We start from the raw sequence: 17814 nt of genomic DNA, 5'->3' as shown, positions 1-17814 counted from the left end.
CATGTTGCGCCGCAGCATAATCAATCTATATAAATAGCTACCCCTTGTTTGCCATTCTGTCTGGCAAGATAAAAATCATCCAGCTGGTGGTTAGCTGCCAGTGTTTAGAGCTGGTAACCCACCGAGCCGAAAACCGGCCAGCTGCAACCAACCCCGGTAGACCGAATCAGACACGGCTTATCTGTGTTCTAATTCCAGCCAATCGGGCGCCACCCCCCTTTTACGTCACTCTCATAAACGTGGAGGGCCGTGGGATTCCGACCGACCCGTAACCATGGACGGACGGAGTGGAGGGACCAAGGCTCACACCACCCTCCAGTCCTCCGTTCTACGCCTATCAGCCTAGCAGCTGACTGGGCACCCCCAGCCGCGAACGATTATTGACGGCAGAATCATGAAAAAGTTTTTACTTTACAAATACTACAATCAATTCTTGAAAAACAATTATTTTACAATTTTATAGGTGAAACCCATGCCACTTTGACTGGAAGGATCCTACACCGATCCGCCATTTTCAAGCGACCGAACGGGCACCAGGCGGCCACGCCGCCCGCAACAGAGAGCGACGACCATCCCACCCCGCCGCCCGGCCGCCAAGTCCCGAAAGTCGACCAACCGACCTTCACGTATATATAGAAGACCCACCGATGACGTCATAACGTCAACTTCAGCACCGTTTTGACGTCATTTTTCCTTTTCCGATCGACGGCATAATCAGCTGACCACGGATTTTTACCCAGAATGCGCCGCAATTCAGATGTCTCATGGAAGTGCGACGGCGAGGCTGCGTCGGTGGGGAGCTGCGATTTTGTGCCTTTTCCTGGCCTAATGCGGCATTCTCCAGTGGAAGTCAAGAAGAGATTATTGTCTGCACTGGACGAGGATAGCAATGTAAGCTTTCTACAGTCGTACGACCCCGGTGATGGCAAAAAATCGGCAATTTCTGCCCACGTTGCGGCGTGCTGGCGCAGATGCCCGCTGGGGGTGGACGCGTCCGCGCAGCTCCCGCTAGATCACGATTTTTTCACTTCATCTTTAACTAAGGCACTCAAATTAATGACCAATCATTTCAGCAAACGATGGCGATCAAAATGGTGTATATTATGACCATGTTAGGGGCGTTTTCACGAAAACTTACCGATCGGGAAATGTTGGTAACGCAGCCTTTTCGTCTGCTTCTTGCTTCAGTAATGGCCGCGGCCTGGCTTCGCGCATGCGCCGACGATTAACGTGCGCTCTGATTGGTGCAGCGAATGTGTGTCTCGTACGATCGAAGCTCCCAGCTGGGGCATGCCGACAATGTTCGTAGGAGGCGGAATGACGCGGTTGCAAATGCATTGTCTTTCTTGCTAAATTATATCATGCAACTATCATGAAATTAATTGCTTCTGATTTGTTACTGCAAGCATAATCATTTTAGAGCTTGTCGCTAGCTGCCCACAGGTCTATTTATGAAGGAGGCATGGGGAATGCTGCAAATTTCCATTCCTCATGTCATCACAGGGATGGTTGGTCAAACAATTTCTGGAATTTCCATTATTTCTATAATGATTCAGTGACTAGAAAATATTTGCCTTTTCTTAAGTGTTTACAATATTGGTTTTGTTCTACAAGGTAATGTCAAAATATTGTAGTGTGATGGGATAAAATTAGTTGTGTTGACTTGAAATGAAGGTCAGGCATTGTGCATCATTTGCAATAACTACATATCATAGTGGCATTCCAGGGGAAGACTGTTGTGAGCAGGTTTCCCAAGGAAGTGGCAGACACCCCAGTTCTGAAGGTTCTAATAATTTGTAGAGAGTTAAAGATACCTGTAGGGCTTCTAACTATAAGCAATTGAGCTTCATAGCATGAAAATGACACTTTCAACCTAAACATGTCCTTCAAATACAAAATAGGCCCCTGGTAAACAAAATTAGTCCTCTTGGATGAAAGAACCCTCAATTCCCCAATTTCACATCTTCATTAACATCCGGGATATATTCTCAACCACAGTTCACTAGGTGGCATTGGTTGATGTTGAAATAAGGTTACTTTGTTGCCTGAAAAAGTAAGATTCTTTTTATAATATGGTGAGATCATAGTCAGTAGGAATATTTTTAATCTTACTTTTTAATTTTTTAAATGTGTATTTTATTCTTAATGCTGAATGGTTCAAGTAGGCATGTGCCATCACACTGCAGATGCATGCAAAACAATGTTTTCAATTTTGGCATGTAATGTTCATCAAAACACTTAAAGCCAGGCAAGCATCTGGATCTATGAACAATATTTCAGGTCCTGGATGGTTGTCTGTCAAAGCTAGAGTGATATTCTGAATCCTCGAGGGGACCATCCATGAATATGATGCTTATTTTTATCATTTTCTAACCCTATCTCTCCCTGGTTATGCACTGATCATGCTTGGTGAGCCACTGCTCCCCTTAGGTATGCTTTGTTAGGCTAAACGTCACAAAAAGTAGCACCACCTCAGACGCAATGGAACATGAAACAAATAATTGGCATTGGTATTATTAAAAAAGCTGATGGTATCCAGCTTTGATGGCCTCATCTGTGTTTACCCATTTTGGCATGACTTGCACCTACACCTGAGCATAGTGTTATGCCATCCAAAACCTCCCCCTCCCTCCCTAGTCATACTTTTGTGTTGCTCTATCACCAACCCGCCCATCTCCCCCACCCCCTCCCCCCCCCCCCCCACTCCATGTGCAATGCAATTTGTGGATAGTCTCATGGACCCTGTAACAAAATGACGGGATGGGTCCAGGATTCTGGATGATCTTTTGACAGAGTTTCAGCTAACATACAGAATTCTGAAGGAAACTTTGGCAAAATTTTGAAATAGCTCCAAGACTGCACAAAATGTTTTGATCAGATTCCTAATTACACCCTATATTCAGGAACATCCAAGACTTGATGATACAATTACAAGGTATACAATCTGTCCTGAGGTGTCACAATATATTTGCATCAGTACAATATTTGAAGATTGGGCCTCCTATCATAATACAGACATTGCTGATGACTTTTTAGGTGTGCTTACAATTAACTTTGCTCTGTGATTAATTGGACTTAACAGTTGGAAGAGGTCATTGAATGAGATTTTGGGTAACAACTTCTTTTTTTGACACATTTTTTGGCTTGCCACAGTGAAAAGCCTTGAGTTTGGTTTGCATTTACTTCCACTTATCTTGCAGGGTCCTCTAGTTTTGGGTTTTTGCTTGGTAGGGTGTTAACACTGCCCAGAAAAAAGCAAGTCAAAGAGACATGTGGTAGTTGAGATGTCAAGTCAGCATGCAATCTGAGGCGTCAACTCATGTTTTAACATGTTTTATGTTATGTTTTGGTTATGTTCAGGCAATGGCATGAATGATTAAGACATCACAAGGTGTGGTCCTGCAGTTTTCTTTTGACCTGCCATAACTTAAAAACTGAACATGATGCACATCATGAAATGCCTTTATGGAGTGAGTGTCACCAACTTAGTTATTTCAGTGCTCAGCCATCATGGCATAACCTCGGAATTCGCCCATTCGCCCCCCCCCCCCCCCCCCTGTGGAAGTTCAATGCACCAACAACTCGAGCTCTGTGCCCTCGACCAGGCTTCACTAATGTACAAGTTTCTTGAGTTCCTATTTAGGCAAAAGCATTTGTCTTGAGTATTTGCCCTTGTCAAGATGTTTCTTATCATGTATGGCATGTTAATGGTTAAGTCAGAATAGCAGAAATAGTACCCAACATTGTTTGATACCTGTTTGGGTATGGTATACTGCTATCAGACATGGGGATCAAGCCAGACTCTCAGGTTCAAACCTCCCGAGCCAGGCTATAGCATGAAGTCAAAGTCAAAGTAGAAGCCAAAGGCAATGGCTTTGAAGATTGTAACTGTGAAATTAAAGGTGAAAGTTTCGTATTTTTACAGCCCGGGGCGGAATTCGAAGCCAGTGAGTTTGTCCTTTGCACACGCCCACGATTTTTTTTACTTTTTACTTTTTTCACCTGAGGTCAAAGCAGAAATCAACAGCTTCAGAGTTCGCAGGCATGAAATGAGCTCCAAAACCACATGCAAAGCAGAACACTCAGTTCAGAATCACAAGGCTGAAGCTGAGACCAGTCAGGCTAAATCCAGCGCGCGACGTTTTGCGAGACCGAACTCATGACCGCAATTTCTAAAGGTATATGGGATCAGAAAACATCAGGATTGTGGGAGTGATCGAGACGAGGTGGTAACAGATCGGCGGCGAATGACAGGTTTTAATCCAGCCATCGCCCTGGTCCTGTGTAATTAGCAAGTACGCGGTATTTGTTGTCCGCTCGTCTTACTTTGTTCTTTGATCTTACACAGCTGGCTCTCCGGGCGTTCTGAGATGTCATTGGTATTGATGACCTGATTATTTTTTACTTTCAGTTATGGGCGTGTCGCAGCCTCAAAAAATTGTGTGGTATGTTGTGATGAGACAAGAAAACGTTTTGCGGAGATAAGTCCCAACTATAGTGAAAAACAGCCATGACTAGGCTGAAGCCAAGATGAGGTGATTGAGGTTGAGATGATTGACAGCATGAGGTTGATAGCCAGCATGAGATGAAGGTGATTGACAGGTATTATGATGCATGCATTATCAGCTCTGATGATGCATGCATCTGATAGTCATATATGGATTGCATGAAGGTGATACCTGAGCTCTACTTCAAAGATTGTTTGAAGTGGAAGCTTAACCTAGCCACTGAAAAATACTGCACTGAAGCTGAACCCGAGGCCATTGGAATAAACCTCTGGCCTTGCGAAGCCAAAGCCTAAGCTGTGTGTGGTCCTGTGGCTGGCTACTCCAGCGTGCATTAGTATTGAAAGGGATTGCTCGCCCGGGAGTAATGTGTTAGGATGCTGCAACTCACTATTTTGGGGTTCTTGGGGTTCTGGCCCTTTTCCGAGCATGGGGACCCCGCCCCCCCCCCCCCCCCCCTCAAGTGGCGTAGCCAGCATTTGTCCCGGAGGGGAACAAATCGGGTCATAGAGATCCATTAGGTAAGGGACTGCTGTTAGGCGCTCTAGGGTGCCTGTTTTGGTGGTTTAAACAACCTTATTGGGCTCGCAATCCTACATGGATCCCCCAGACCCATTTTTTACGTTTTGGAAGCCCTGTGGCTGTTACTATCATCAGAAATTAATGGGTCCTCGCCCTCAGGGGCCGCCACGTCCGGGTTAGGTGGGAGGGAACATAGCACCAAAAGCTCCCACTTGCCAACGCCACAGATTCCGCCCCCCCCCCTCGCCCTCCCTTCGGGTTGTAATAAATAAACCAAATTGTACGTGTGTTATCGAAGTTTTGACTACATGCCATTCACAGGAATGACAATGGGGGAGACCTCCAGCGAAAGTTGACACTCGTGCGAGCATGATGGTCTCCCTGATATTGTACGCACTATCATGCGTCCACAGAGATAGCTGATACTCCCGGCGCACGAGGCAGTTGCATCTCATGATATGTGACCTGCAATGTAGCAAAAGTAACGTGAGAGAGACGGCTCCCATGCTTGAAAAAGGGAAGTTTTCAAACAGTGTGAGGTGGATTGTGGGTCGCCAGCACAGGTATATCAGTGATATTTATCTGTGTCTGGATGCAAAGCTTCGCACGTCAGCTAATATGTACACAGCAATTGATATATGCGATTAGACATGCGTTGGCTTTGTCAAATGGAGGGCGGAGGAACACATCTTCACTCCTACACCAGCATTACAGCGATGTGTATGACGTACATACAGTATGACGCTGTTCAGTGTCATTGGAGTGTACCAGTGTGTCACTGTCCATTGTCAGTGCAGTGTGTCGCTGTTCACTGTCAATGCAGTGTGTCACTGTCACCACCAGTACAGTACATCAGTGTTGGGTGTCAGTGCAGTGTTTCACTGTTTACTCCGTGTGCAGTATGTCACTGTCAATACAGTGTATCACTGGTCAGTGCAAAAATACAGAAAATTGGTTGACACTGGTGCGTTACTGACAACAAGCTGCGTGCAGGTGATGTCTCCGCACTCGGGCCGTGAATGTGAAGTGATGAGCAGTCACATGGCAAATAGGTGATACTATGCATGCAACAAGCACAGCTATTCTGAATTCCACGCTGGCGACGCGAGTCCCAAACCATCCAGTTACATGTCCAACTGTCTTCCGTGGAGCTGGTGAACATGCAGAGTCATGTCTGCCAAGACCTCGGGGAAACTAGCAAACCGTTACATAATTGCCTTTGCTCTTGTAGTATCAGAGTAAATTTAATATGGTGACACCACATTTGAATGGTGAGTGATGTATTTTCCACTGCTGACAGAAAATTGAAGGAAATTCTGCGACACAGCATTAGTCATTAACCATCCCTCGGTCACAAACTTGGCTAGGCGCCAAGCCGCCGACCCGAAAACTGACTAGTCGCAACCAACCTCGGTTGATGCAATGTCTGGGCTTTCAGGAGTGACCCAAAGCCATTGTTTTACAAGAGATGCAGGTACAAGGTCATATACGGCCGTGAATTACCTCAAATCAATCCTTTTGAAGGGTAATGGTAGCGTATCTTGCCATGAACCAGTTACCTTCCGGAGACGTATTAAAGGCTGTGCAGAGATGCTGAGTCTGATCTGACCTCATTTGACCTTGCCTTGGATGTGGACCATGAAAACAAATTCAACGAGCTGAGAACCAGTTGAAAATCTTATTTGGGCCTAGAAGCCTCTCCTTTTGTATGTTACTCAAATAACAAGCATTGACTGCTTTTGTGTAGAATCAGCATCGTGTGTTAAGATGCACCCAACAACCCATGCTGCTGAAAGCTGCAAAACCACAGAAGTTGGGGAGGGTCAAATGTGTCACAAAGGTCAGAGGTGTAACTTCATATAAGGTATTTGAATAAATCCCAGTTCTTAACTGTATCAGAAACTATTGTGAATATCCAGTTCCCGGAACGGTTTCAGGCGTTTTAACACAGTTGTAAGGATACCGATCAGTGCTGGGCATGCGCTATCCACATGCGATAACTTTCTGCCGGTGTCGTCTGTTCCAGTCCGTCGCATCTGACGGCAGACGATTTTTAGTCAGCTTTCATTTGTCACTACCATTGTCCCGGACGAGGATGAGCCATCATTTGTGCTGGGCGAGGATGAACTAGATCCAGAAGGGCCTGGATCTGAATATGGTCGATCACAATATTCCATCCGTCTTTTTGCTGCGGATTAAGATAACGCACGTACGGGTTAAACGGTCTGGGCATGCTTAGCTCTCTCTATTTTCAGCCTTCCAATCGCACTGCATGCACATACTAACGTGTTTTCCGTCGTGAGCTCCAAACCCAGTGCGTTCTGTCAATCCAGCCCTGCTGTTCTGTTGCAGGTCATTGATATGGCGGTGGTACTGGACGTCATCAGTATCCTCGAACAGCTCCCTATCTCACTGGAGGCCTTGGAGGTAAGCTGCCCGTTTGGCCGGCGACTACATTTGGCGTGCACACAGCAGCTAAACAAATCGTAAAAATTGTTTTTTTCATATGTCGTTGGAAGTTATTTCATCCCAGCTCTGCATCGTCATATAACATTTTGAGCTGATCTTACACCATGACCTCACACCATGAGCCTATTTCTTGGTCCATTGGTTGTTGACTGTAGTCAGTAACAGGCGACATCCTGTTTTAAGCTTCATGGTAATTTTACACATGCATGCTGGAAACACTACGTTTTCTAGAATGTTGCAGCACCTAGTGATCTGTTTGCAACAGTTTCCAAGTGTTTCTAGTGTTTCTGATTTTGTTCAGTATATGTGGAATCAAGGGTAATGTGTTAACTGTTATTAGCAGCCTTCATCTCTGTGAATATCCTAGAACTCATTGGAAGTGACACACCAGCATGCTCTGTGGTCCATAAACTTGCGCGTCATATTAGCGCCGTCAGTGCAGCATGTGGTATCAGTGTGGACCTGGTGACGGCCATTGACCGCCGCCTTGTTTCAGGCCACGAGATTGGGAAAGCACATCAACGAGCTACGTAAGAAGACGGAGGACACCAGCCTGAAGAAGCGGGCCAAGGCGCTGGTGCGTCGGTGGCGTGGCATGATGGTCATCCCGCAGCCGGAGCCAGCGCCGGTGGCGCCGACAGCCGTGCGGCGGAGTAGCCCGTCCGGCGCCAGTCCGCGCTCCTACCCGTCTAGTGCCAACACCAGCCCGTGTCTGTCGCGCTCCACCACGCCCGGTCTGAGCAAGCTAAGCCCCGGCCTGGTGCGGAACGTGACGCTACAGCCCATCAGTCCGGCGCTGGGCAGCTGGCCGCGCCCGCCGGCCGCCGCGCCCGCCCACCAGGCGGCCTACTCCCCGCCGCCGGCTCAGACGCTCGACAAAACGGACGTGGCCAACAAGCGCAAGAGGAAAGCGGAGCCGGCCGGCGGCGAGAGGTCGGACAAGCGGCCGTGCTTCAACGGCGTGCAGGACGAGTGCAGTAGAGATAGTATCTCAGGGGAAATCAATTCTGAAGTGCCTCCGGCGCTGAAGGCGGCGCCGGCCAAGAAGCCGCGCCGCTCGCGCTCGGCCGCCGCCGAGGTGGCCTCCTTCGACGACCTCACCGAGAAGCTGGCGTCGGTGGCGCGCACGCCGCGCGTCAAGACCACGCGCCAGCTGCTGTCGGATCTGGCCGAGCGCAGCGGCGACTCGGCGCTGGCGCGGCGCGCCTCGCAATTTCCGGCCGCGCAGCCGCCGCCGCCGCCGCCGCGCCGCGAGCCGCCGCACGACCTGACGCGCAACAAGTCGGCGCACATGCAGAAGTTTCTCAACTGGCAGGGAGGCAAGCGGCGGCCGGCGCAGCCGATCGAGACGATAGACCTGGAGGAGGTGGAGGCCGCGGAGGAGGTGGGCGCCGGCGAGCCGCCGGCCGAGCCGCCGCGGCCCTGGCCGACCGAGGAAGAGATCTTGGCGCGCCTGCCGCCGCTCGACGAGAGCGCGATCGTGTGGAGCGACGATGAGCCGGAGGGGGATGGCGAGCCGGCGGCGCGGACCGCCATCGACCCCGCCCACCTCGATGCCGGCCACCGCCTAGAGAACATTAACGGCAATACGAACCACGAGGGCGAGTTCAGGGAGTGGCACCAAGTTGTTACGGCATCTACGTGCGACGGAGGCGTACTGTCCATGTTGCCTTACGTTATCATTGATTAGGCTGCTTGGCGTTTGTGCTTATAGTCGCTTGTCGGTCCGTACTTCCTAGCGCGTATCCGTACGCCGCGCGCGTGCTATTGTTCCGAGCAAGTTGTGACCCCACGACAGGGATGGCAATGCATACTCCAGAATGGACCGACCGGTCACCCCAACCATGTCTTTTTTCTGATTGTTTCGTTCGGTTCGTGAAGTCTCATGGCCGTGCCCCAGTTTGTTCATCAACGCCATCTTCCAGTGCAGTCTTTCAGACTACAGAGTATCTCATTTATGTCTAAACCAAGGGCGTTCTTATCCTGGTCGGCCACGCGGTTTGTTTGACCGACGTTGGAGTCGTGGTTGTCCGCACACACACGCATACACATACACTGTACATAGGGTACTGTTGAGTTGCCAAATATCCGTTGTTTGTGATAATTGCACCTCCAATACATGATCAAATTCGCATTACTTTGAAAGCTACGTACGGTAAGCGCCGCTAGTTTCCGCTAATTTCCGGTTATTGCTGGTGGTCAGAACTTGTTGGTTCGGTACGTGGCTTGCATAGCAAGGTGTCTGGAGGTCAATAGCAAGGTGTCTGGAGGTCAAGGCATTGTTGAGACATGGCGGGAACCCAACGAGTTGCGAGAATTGTCTCAATTTTGGAAACGTCATGCACATTGAGCTGATGAAGTTTAAAGTGTTGAATACATGAGCTTTGCGAAACGCTCGTATTTCGCAGGACGCTGAGCGGTGTCGAGCTGGTCTCGTTCTGGTTTCGGTGGCCTCGTAAAATTGTACGGGCGATGGCGTCAGAAAGCCAAGCATGTTGGAAGTGTTACGCAGCCGCGCCTGCGTATCGAGTTATATAAAGCCTATTAGGGAGCCCGCAAGCTGAAGTGGAACAGCCTCACACGGATTTGCGGACTGCAGGACCGATCTGTGCAGCGCTGGGTGTTCAGAATCACATCCTTCGCCATTGGCTGGCGGCGTAAGTTTCTTGCATTGCGGAGGCGCGGAAGTTTGTCGTAGCCGGTTCAATGGCGGCATTATGTCGGTCCGTGTCAGCGTTGAGTATCCTGTTCCGTGCCAGATAATGCGTCGATGTAATATCAGCACGATCCGGTCCGACCCAATCCGCGTTTCTCATAAAGCAAAATTCTGGTGCGACTGAAGAATGTTTTTCAAGAAATGGCCCACACAGTCAGTGAATTTCAACCCAGTATTGACGAGCACCAACATCACAGGTGAAGGATGCATAAACACCAATTTAAGATTCGCACCAAATATCCAATTTTTTTAGGCCCCCACTTTTCAAATTCGTGCCTTGCCTTAGCTTAGCTTAACCGGTTCAACCCGGCCCACAAACGTCCACCCCTGTCCCCGAAGGGCTGACCTACGATGCGACGTCCAGACACAACGCCACTGACCTATCAGCAGCTGGGCCGCATCCCCGCTGCCAGGCGGCCACACGTTGCAGCCCATGCACTCCAGATCAGTGCGCAAACAGCAGGTCCTACGGCTTGGAGCATGGTCGTTGTCTGTGATCTGAGCACTTCGTCGTCATAGGCAGCAGCCTAAAGAAGGCACTTTTCCTGTGAAGAAGTGGTCCTGCTGGCGTGTGGTGCATGCGAGCTGCCACGGGCGTGGCCAGAAATAATAAGAGGGTTTAAACATTTAGACTGCCCACATGACCCAGGCAAAACGATTTAAAAAAGGCAACCTTCCTAGTGGATGCTATCGACAGCTTGCGCTAATCGAATAAATGCAAGTAAAACGTGCACAAAATGCAAAATCGCGCATGTAGAGGCGGCACCAGGAAAGCAGATAAGGGGAAGATGTAGCAAGCATAAAAAGCCCGGTTCAGGGTTCAGCAATCGGGCATTACTTCTGCTCTTTTGCCATCGGCAAATACATTGACAATAATGCTTCATGCGACAACTACTCGTGCCTACGCGCGCCCTGCGCGTAGGCACGAGCAAGAGCATTGTTTAGCAGTACCGACGGGAGACAGATATCTGGATGTTAAGTGTTACACGTACACCAGCGTCCATGTATCGGCGATCTGTTCATCGTGGCATTCTTTTCCGTATGCGTATCAAACGTACCAGGCCATCGTCAAACATAGAAGATGGCACGCTTCCCTTGCTGGTAACTATGTACGCGCTTTTTTACCGATTTGTTTTACACGCACCATGCTACATGTTCATCAAATGCATGTCCAGTGTTTTTACCTCTGCGCCCCCACGTGTGACATTCTCAAAATGCTTTATATCTTTGCGCGTCGAATGGGAGTTCCACTTCACTGGTGTCAGACTGAGCCCTCGAACGGCAAGGTGGGCCCGACATACTTATATGTTTCAGGGGTGTCAAATTAAACCCTCCCCGCCCCCCCCCCCCCCCTCCACTTGAAAATCAAGCAAGTCACTACGTGCAAATAGGCTTTTCTGCAACATATCTAAATCAAACAAATTCACCGGACTTTCGAGAAAATGCTGCTGATACTGATTTTGATACTGACAACACTACGAGGCTGACGTTACTAATACTGTTTCGAAATTGTTTAAAACACTTTGCGCTTATTCTTGATTCAAAATAGGGCAAACGCAACGAAAACGTAAAAATACACCGCGATACATTGTATTTCACCTCCCTGTGTTTGAGAGACCGTATTAACGATAAACATTCACGCCCAGTGTGTAACACTGGTCATAAAATGTCGCCAAAAATGTATCGCTCGTGTCACGCCAAACCTCTGACTGAGTCGCGATCATAGGATGCAAATATCCAGGGAGGGCGTGTTCAGATCGCTCATCATTCACACCTAAAAATGTAGGGAAACGGGCGCCGGCCAGTGCAAAATGGCGAACGATAGGATGATGAGGCAGCATTGCAGCCGGCCTGTCTGCCGCATTACACACCGTTGCAGGGTCGCAGTACTGGCCAGAAGACAAAACCAAGTCTGGACAGACGCTCCGGGCAGTCCCACAGCACGTCCGTCACACCACACCTGACCTGACCTCCTCACAACACACTGCAACGCAAACACCGCGTGTACCGATCACCGGTTGCCCCGGCTCCTGCTGCCGTCGGGACCCACGTGCCGATGCGCCCCGCTCGCTGCAGACCACCGCGCCGGCCGCCAGACCCCGGCGCTCCTCCGCGGCGCGCCCCGCCTCACACGTCCAGCTCCAGCTCGTGCCGCAGGAACTGCAGCACCGCCGCGTGGCTGGGCAGCACGTTGAAGCTGCGCCGCAGCACGCGCGGCATCAGCCGCTCCAGCATGTAGATGAGATGGTGGTGGAAGCACGCGAACGGCGTGCCAGCGTCGGTGGCCAGCCGCACCCAGTCGCGCACGCAGCTGGGCGGCGTGCTGGGCGCGCCCGAAAACAGCGCCGGGTTGTTGAGCAGGCCCTGCGCCGCCATCACGCCTGTGCACAGAGACGCGCGCGCACTCAGCACTGGCCGGTGGCCGGAGAGGGTGCCATGAACATACCCACTCTCCCTCCCAGTGTCCATCTTCAGTATGCACCGCCTCTTTTCAAAGGTCCGGCTATTCCATGAAAGGCGCGGAGTGCACCGGATGGGGGGGGTGCGGAATTGTTAGGGGGATTTTTTATAGAAAACAGACCGAGAGAAAAAAAAACCGATTAGAATGGAGTTAAGGCTGAATGTAGAGACAGTCATCATCGATATAAAAACTCATGATGATCCCGTGGAATGCTAAAATACAATACCACGGGTTCACCTGACTGATTTAAACACTGACACATTGTCCGACAGTTTGAAAGCCCGCTTTCATACATTAGATAAGAGGGGGGTCAATGAGTATGGCGCCCCTTTCGCCTGTATCTAACCGAGCTATGCACTGGAGGACGGCACATGCGCGTTCCTACCGTTCACGCCGGTGGCGTCGGCCGTGGCAAGCGCATCCTCTCGGGAGCGGATGTCGCCGTTGGCCAGCACGGGCACGCGCAGCGCGTCGGCCACCTGGCGGATGGCGTCCAGCTGGACGGGCTCGCGCCGCTGCTGCGTGCGCCGTCCGGCCGTGCACGGTGACGAACGCCACGCCGGCCGCCTCGGCCCGCCGGCACAGCTCCACCGTCTCCCTGCGGCGGCGGCGGCGGCGGCGGCGGCACAACGCTCAATTGCCTGACACACGACGATCCGAGGACGAACACCGCACGGCAGTTGTACGTTGGCTGCTCCGTTCATCGCGTTTGCATGCACACACGATGGCGAAAATTGGTTTACACAGTAATACGGTGACAAGACAACACCAATACCCCCAGAACAATGCATAAGCAGATTGTTCCATTGGCTCTGTACCAGGTGATTTTAGTTTACTCTCCTTGTTCACTCAGCTGGTAATCATTGCGGTGCAAATAACCAAGGCAGCTGATACGCCCTTCAACTCAATAACCAACAGGTTGCATTGGCGAACAACGCGAAAAGTGGCTTAGTGCGGTATGATTACGTTGGGGAGCACGACCGCCCAGTTCACTCACCTGACGTCTTTGTGTACCCGTATCTTCACGGAGACTGTGAAGTCGTTGTCTGGTATCCGGTTTCTCGTCTGCCTCACGATATCATACACCAGCTGGGGCTTGTGAATGAGGCAGGCGCCGATGCCCTCCTGCTGGGCCCAGCGCTGCGGGCAGCCACAGTTCAGGTCAACACCCTGACACCACCTGCGGACGGTACGGGCCTCGTGATGGTAACCCCGACCTGATCACAACAGGTCATGGGTCAGTCCGGAACCGGAGGAACTGTGGACACGTTACGATATCAGGACAGGGCTCCTAGCAACCGTGTCGTCAGTTACAATGCATCTTCACAACCATGACGAAGTAACACAAACCGCTGTTCCGCATAAATCTCCATTCTCAGGTATCTTTGAATAGCAGTACCATGCATCTACTTAAGAGAAAATAGAACAGGCATACAATGTGACAAAATTATATGCTATGGAAAACAGCGAACATTAACTCCTCCGGCGATAAGAAAAAAAACGGCAGCGCAGTAATAGATCAGAAGCTGAAGAAACTGGGCAACTAGCAATAGATCAAGGTACTGTTTAAAAACCAGAAACGGAGCATTACCTGGACACTAGCTCCGAGGCATTAGCGAAGTCACTGGGGTTGTTGGCTGCAAATTGCACGATCAACGGGTGGTCGGCTGAAACGACAATGGAGCAAGTTGGCATGTTATGTGAAGTTCAAGATGGGGGACAAGCTGGCACATGATAATCAAACGTATATAACTACGTTCGCATATATTTAAGGTCCACCCGTGCCGGCACAGGCTGCAGGATCGGAAGCTACCAGCGCTCTGGCACACTAGCGCATATGATATATGATGACGATTCGGGCCTCGTGGCGTAACGACTACGATGGTCATCCATATAATATAAATTGAGGTGGCATCACGTCATGTTCTGGCGAAGGACATACATTTGGCACAGTTCATACTTGGTCCATGGCCGCACACAGTTTGTTTTAATGCTCCGTGTAGAGGTCGGCGTGATGGATTGCGTCGTTCCGCTCGACTACAGTGATGCTCAAACGCGAATACGCAATGTGGCGAGCGTCCCTACCATCACTGGCCATTCCGAGATGGTACGGCGTGCAGCAACCACATGTTATCATACACCGCACCCACACGTAAATATTGGGACGTTGTCCATGCCGCAACACCAGCTAACTGCTGAAGAGCTGGTAGCCAAACCGAAAGGCAGTGCCACTACAGCACCGTCCTGACATAACGATATCAATTGCCATTATTTTCGAGCCCAAATTACGCTGTCAACGCTTCGTAACAGCACTCACTTCGCGGCCGCCGTCGTCATAATAACCACCGTGCGCGCATCTACTGGTGCGAGTGATAGAACGTTTGTGACTGGCCCAGCGGGCAAGGGCATACTACCGAAAAGCGCATTGATTGAAGTTTAAATCAGTGCGTCACGTGGATCATGCGATACTCCCATTCCCAAAGCCAAAAGGTGCTTCGGAAAAGGGCTACTGAGGTAAGCTTCACAGAGGAGAAATCAAAGCCATAGCATAACGTGTCGTTGGATCGGGGGATAATGGCTTCATATTTGCACATCTTTTTTCCGAAACAGGATATTTCAAGCTCTCGTAGTATGTATTGCACATTTCGAGGAAACTGGATTTCTAGGAAACTGATATTACTGATCAAATCGTGCGCATCCGATGTAACAATAAGCAAAAACACAAAAACGTGGGATACTCCCTTTACAGGAAGCACTCCACATTTCCATGGCGGTTTTGAACTGACATAGGAATCTCGACGCTCATTCGGTGCAATATACAGTTCAGCCCTTCTTAAGACCTAAGCCCCTCTAGCTTCTGCGCTACACAGCAACGAAGATGGGGAGGCTATTTCGGGGATAGTGTTTCCAGATCACCTTGGCATTCATGACGTCCTAGCAACACCATTCAAATCTTGCCATTCCATAAACCATGCGGCGAGCAAAACAAAAAAAAGTATAATGGTCAAGTTGTTCATATCTGGCGTTCGTCAGCACCATTTTAAAATATGACGGCCGTCAACTGGCTCTCAAACAATGTTGTGCAAGGCATGAGGGGGTGCCGAGGAGGATATTTACGAAGCTGAGAAATTATGTTGTCTAGAGCAGTCCTTCTACTTAAATTGTACCAGTACATATAACCGAGCTTGCTTCGCCATATCTGGTGCTTGTTTCAGCATCTTCAAATTCGAAACATCCCATTTAAGGGCCAACACAAGCACGCGCCTGCTAACTCTCGACGCGCTATGATCGCCATGGTACGCCGGCTCGCTTTGGTAGCCATGGGAGAAGCATGAGACCGGTCTAGGCAAGGCATGGAGGCTAGGGAGCTCACACGGTGCCGTGGCTGGCGGTACGGAGAGAGGACGCGAAGTGACAGCTTTGCTGCGATCGGAGGCAACACTCGGCAAAGGCTAGTCGGCGATCTGTATGTGACGGGGGCGGGCATTGTACAGTGACTCAGCCATGGCCAGAAGTGTTTGCAGCCAGGTAGTGTAATGTGCCCTCGTCAATCCAGAGCACACACTGGAAACTCTTGCAACTCACAGACAAGTTCACAATCTTACAAACTGGAGTATGTAAGAGGTCGTCTCCACAACCAACATACGGGAAAAGAAAGATCGCAACGAAAGAGACAATAAGACAACGGAGGAATTTCGGCTGTTAAAAATATGGTCCCTCTGCAAGGTGAAAAGAAAAAATCAAAAGAGGAAAAGACAACGTAAACTACAGGCTAGATATGAGCTTGACAGCATCACTGACGTAGTTTTTGTCAGTGCAAGACGAGAGTTGGCACGCGTCCGAAAGATTGCTAAGTCCCCTCGCCCCGCGACCGCTTCTATAGGGACAAAAAGGGAAATGGCGGTGAGTTATTGCTGGCATCAACAATTCGTCAGCTCAGATCCTGCATAGAAACAAATGAACTCAAGTGGAAGATGGTCCTCGACCTGGGCATCTAGAAACAGGCAGTGGTGTCGCGCTTAGTTCAGACGAATCCCTGGAAGCTAAATTTAGCCAACCAGGCACAGCGAACTTCGCCAAAGGCATGGACCTTCAATCATCGGTCATCAGTGGCTAAAATGCTGCTAAAATGCCATGAGCACTGCCCTCTTGTTGGATTTGGAAACTGTTTCTGAGGCTGATAATTCACACATAATTGACAAGGCTACAACCCCAAGTGAGGAGAAGATGGAGAGGTCGGCAGAAGAGAAAACAAAGATGTGAAAGGTAAGGTGCAATGCACAGGATTGATGGGAAAAGGGATATGACGGATGTCGAAATGAAACAGCTTGTCAACGACCAGATGGCAGAATTCAGACGGACATGACGCAAAGGACACCTGGTCTGCTGCGAAGAGTTCAAAGGATATCTCGGCCACAGTGCGCTCGATTCAAGCACGAACACGTGTCTTTAAAAATGTTAATATAAAACATTCACGGTGCTGAATGTGAGGGATCATTACCTCAATCTTGGCAGACGAGCCCAACGTGGGGTGCTCGTGTATGACCCAAATATATAGTGAAATCAGAATATGCGTAAAGCATGCATAAGCATTTTACGTAGCTAGGCGTTATTTTTAATTGTCCGTCAATGATTCTTTATGATACAAGTATTGGCACTCATGGCGTCTTCCGTTTCCTGATCCTCAGGCACCTGTCCTCCATTAAGACATGGTAGCAGCGGACTCAAGTCACTCCAATGCCCCTTGGTCAGATCATCTGTGAACATGTGTTTCGCCTTCCCCGTAGTCGGCTCTGTACCCTATCACACGTCTATCGAACAGATCAAACAGGTCCTGCCACCACACAAGCGTGTCTTCCGCGCCTATCGTCAGGCTACTGCCGCCTGCTCGGTGCCGGTATCGACGAAATAGAAACCCCTGTCATCCGACAAGCGCCTCTTCTGCGCCTGCAGTCATACTTCTGCCGCCTGCTCGGTGCCGGTATCGACGAAATAGAAGCCCCTGTCATCCGACAAGCGTGTCTTCTGCGCCTACAGTCAGACTTCTGCCGCCTGCTCGGTGCCGGTATCAACGAAACAGAAACCCCTGTCATCCGACAAGCGTGAGGCTTTCTAATTTTCAAGCAAGCTTAGGCCGTGGT

The 17814-nt window shown here is 49.9% G+C and overlaps 1 protein-coding gene and 1 pseudogene across 2 annotated transcripts; one reads left to right on the top strand and one right to left on the bottom strand.

Annotated features, from left to right (window-relative positions):
- The first annotated feature begins 379 nt into the window (after positions 1-379).
- Positions 380-9888, top strand: LOC119112598 (mediator of RNA polymerase II transcription subunit 26-like). Of its 2 annotated transcripts, none has more exons than XM_037236818.1 (3): positions 380-891; positions 7380-7454; positions 7993-9888. In XM_037236818.1, exons 1-3 carry the CDS (start codon positions 742-744, stop codon positions 9184-9186), a joined length of 1419 nt encoding a protein of 472 aa, XP_037092713.1. In that variant the 5' UTR covers positions 380-741; the 3' UTR covers positions 9187-9888. The 2 variants fall into 2 exon arrangements, with proteins under 2 accessions (XP_037092713.1, XP_037092714.1); XM_037236819.1 differs by lacking the exon at positions 380-891 and adding an exon at positions 3628-4591.
- Positions 9889-11786: 1898 nt separating this feature from the next.
- LOC119112553 (tRNA-dihydrouridine(20a/20b) synthase [NAD(P)+]-like) lies at positions 11787-14391 on the bottom strand (annotated as a pseudogene).
- Positions 14392-17814: the final 3423 nt, after the last annotated feature.

The sequence above is a fragment of the Pollicipes pollicipes genome, unplaced genomic scaffold (genome assembly GCF_011947565.3).
Source record: "Pollicipes pollicipes isolate AB1234 unplaced genomic scaffold, Ppol_2.1 Scaffold_7261;HRSCAF=8764_pilon_pilon_pilon, whole genome shotgun sequence".
In the NCBI taxonomy this organism is placed as follows: domain Eukaryota; kingdom Metazoa; phylum Arthropoda; class Thecostraca; order Pollicipedomorpha; family Pollicipedidae; genus Pollicipes; species Pollicipes pollicipes.
The sequence above is the reverse complement of the archived record's forward strand: the minus strand, read 5'-3'. Positions and strand labels throughout refer to the sequence as shown.

Coding starts and splice junctions, on each gene's coding strand:
- LOC119112598 (XM_037236818.1), top strand. CDS start 742: ATGCGCCGCAATTCAGATGTCTCATGGAAGTGCGACGGCGAGGCTGCG. Junction 892..7,379: donor CACTGGACGAGGATAGCAAT/GTAAGCTTTCTA, acceptor GTTCTGTTGCAG/GTCATTGATATGGCGGTGGT. Junction 7,455..7,992: donor TCTCACTGGAGGCCTTGGAG/GTAAGCTGCCCG, acceptor GCCTTGTTTCAG/GCCACGAGATTGGGAAAGCA.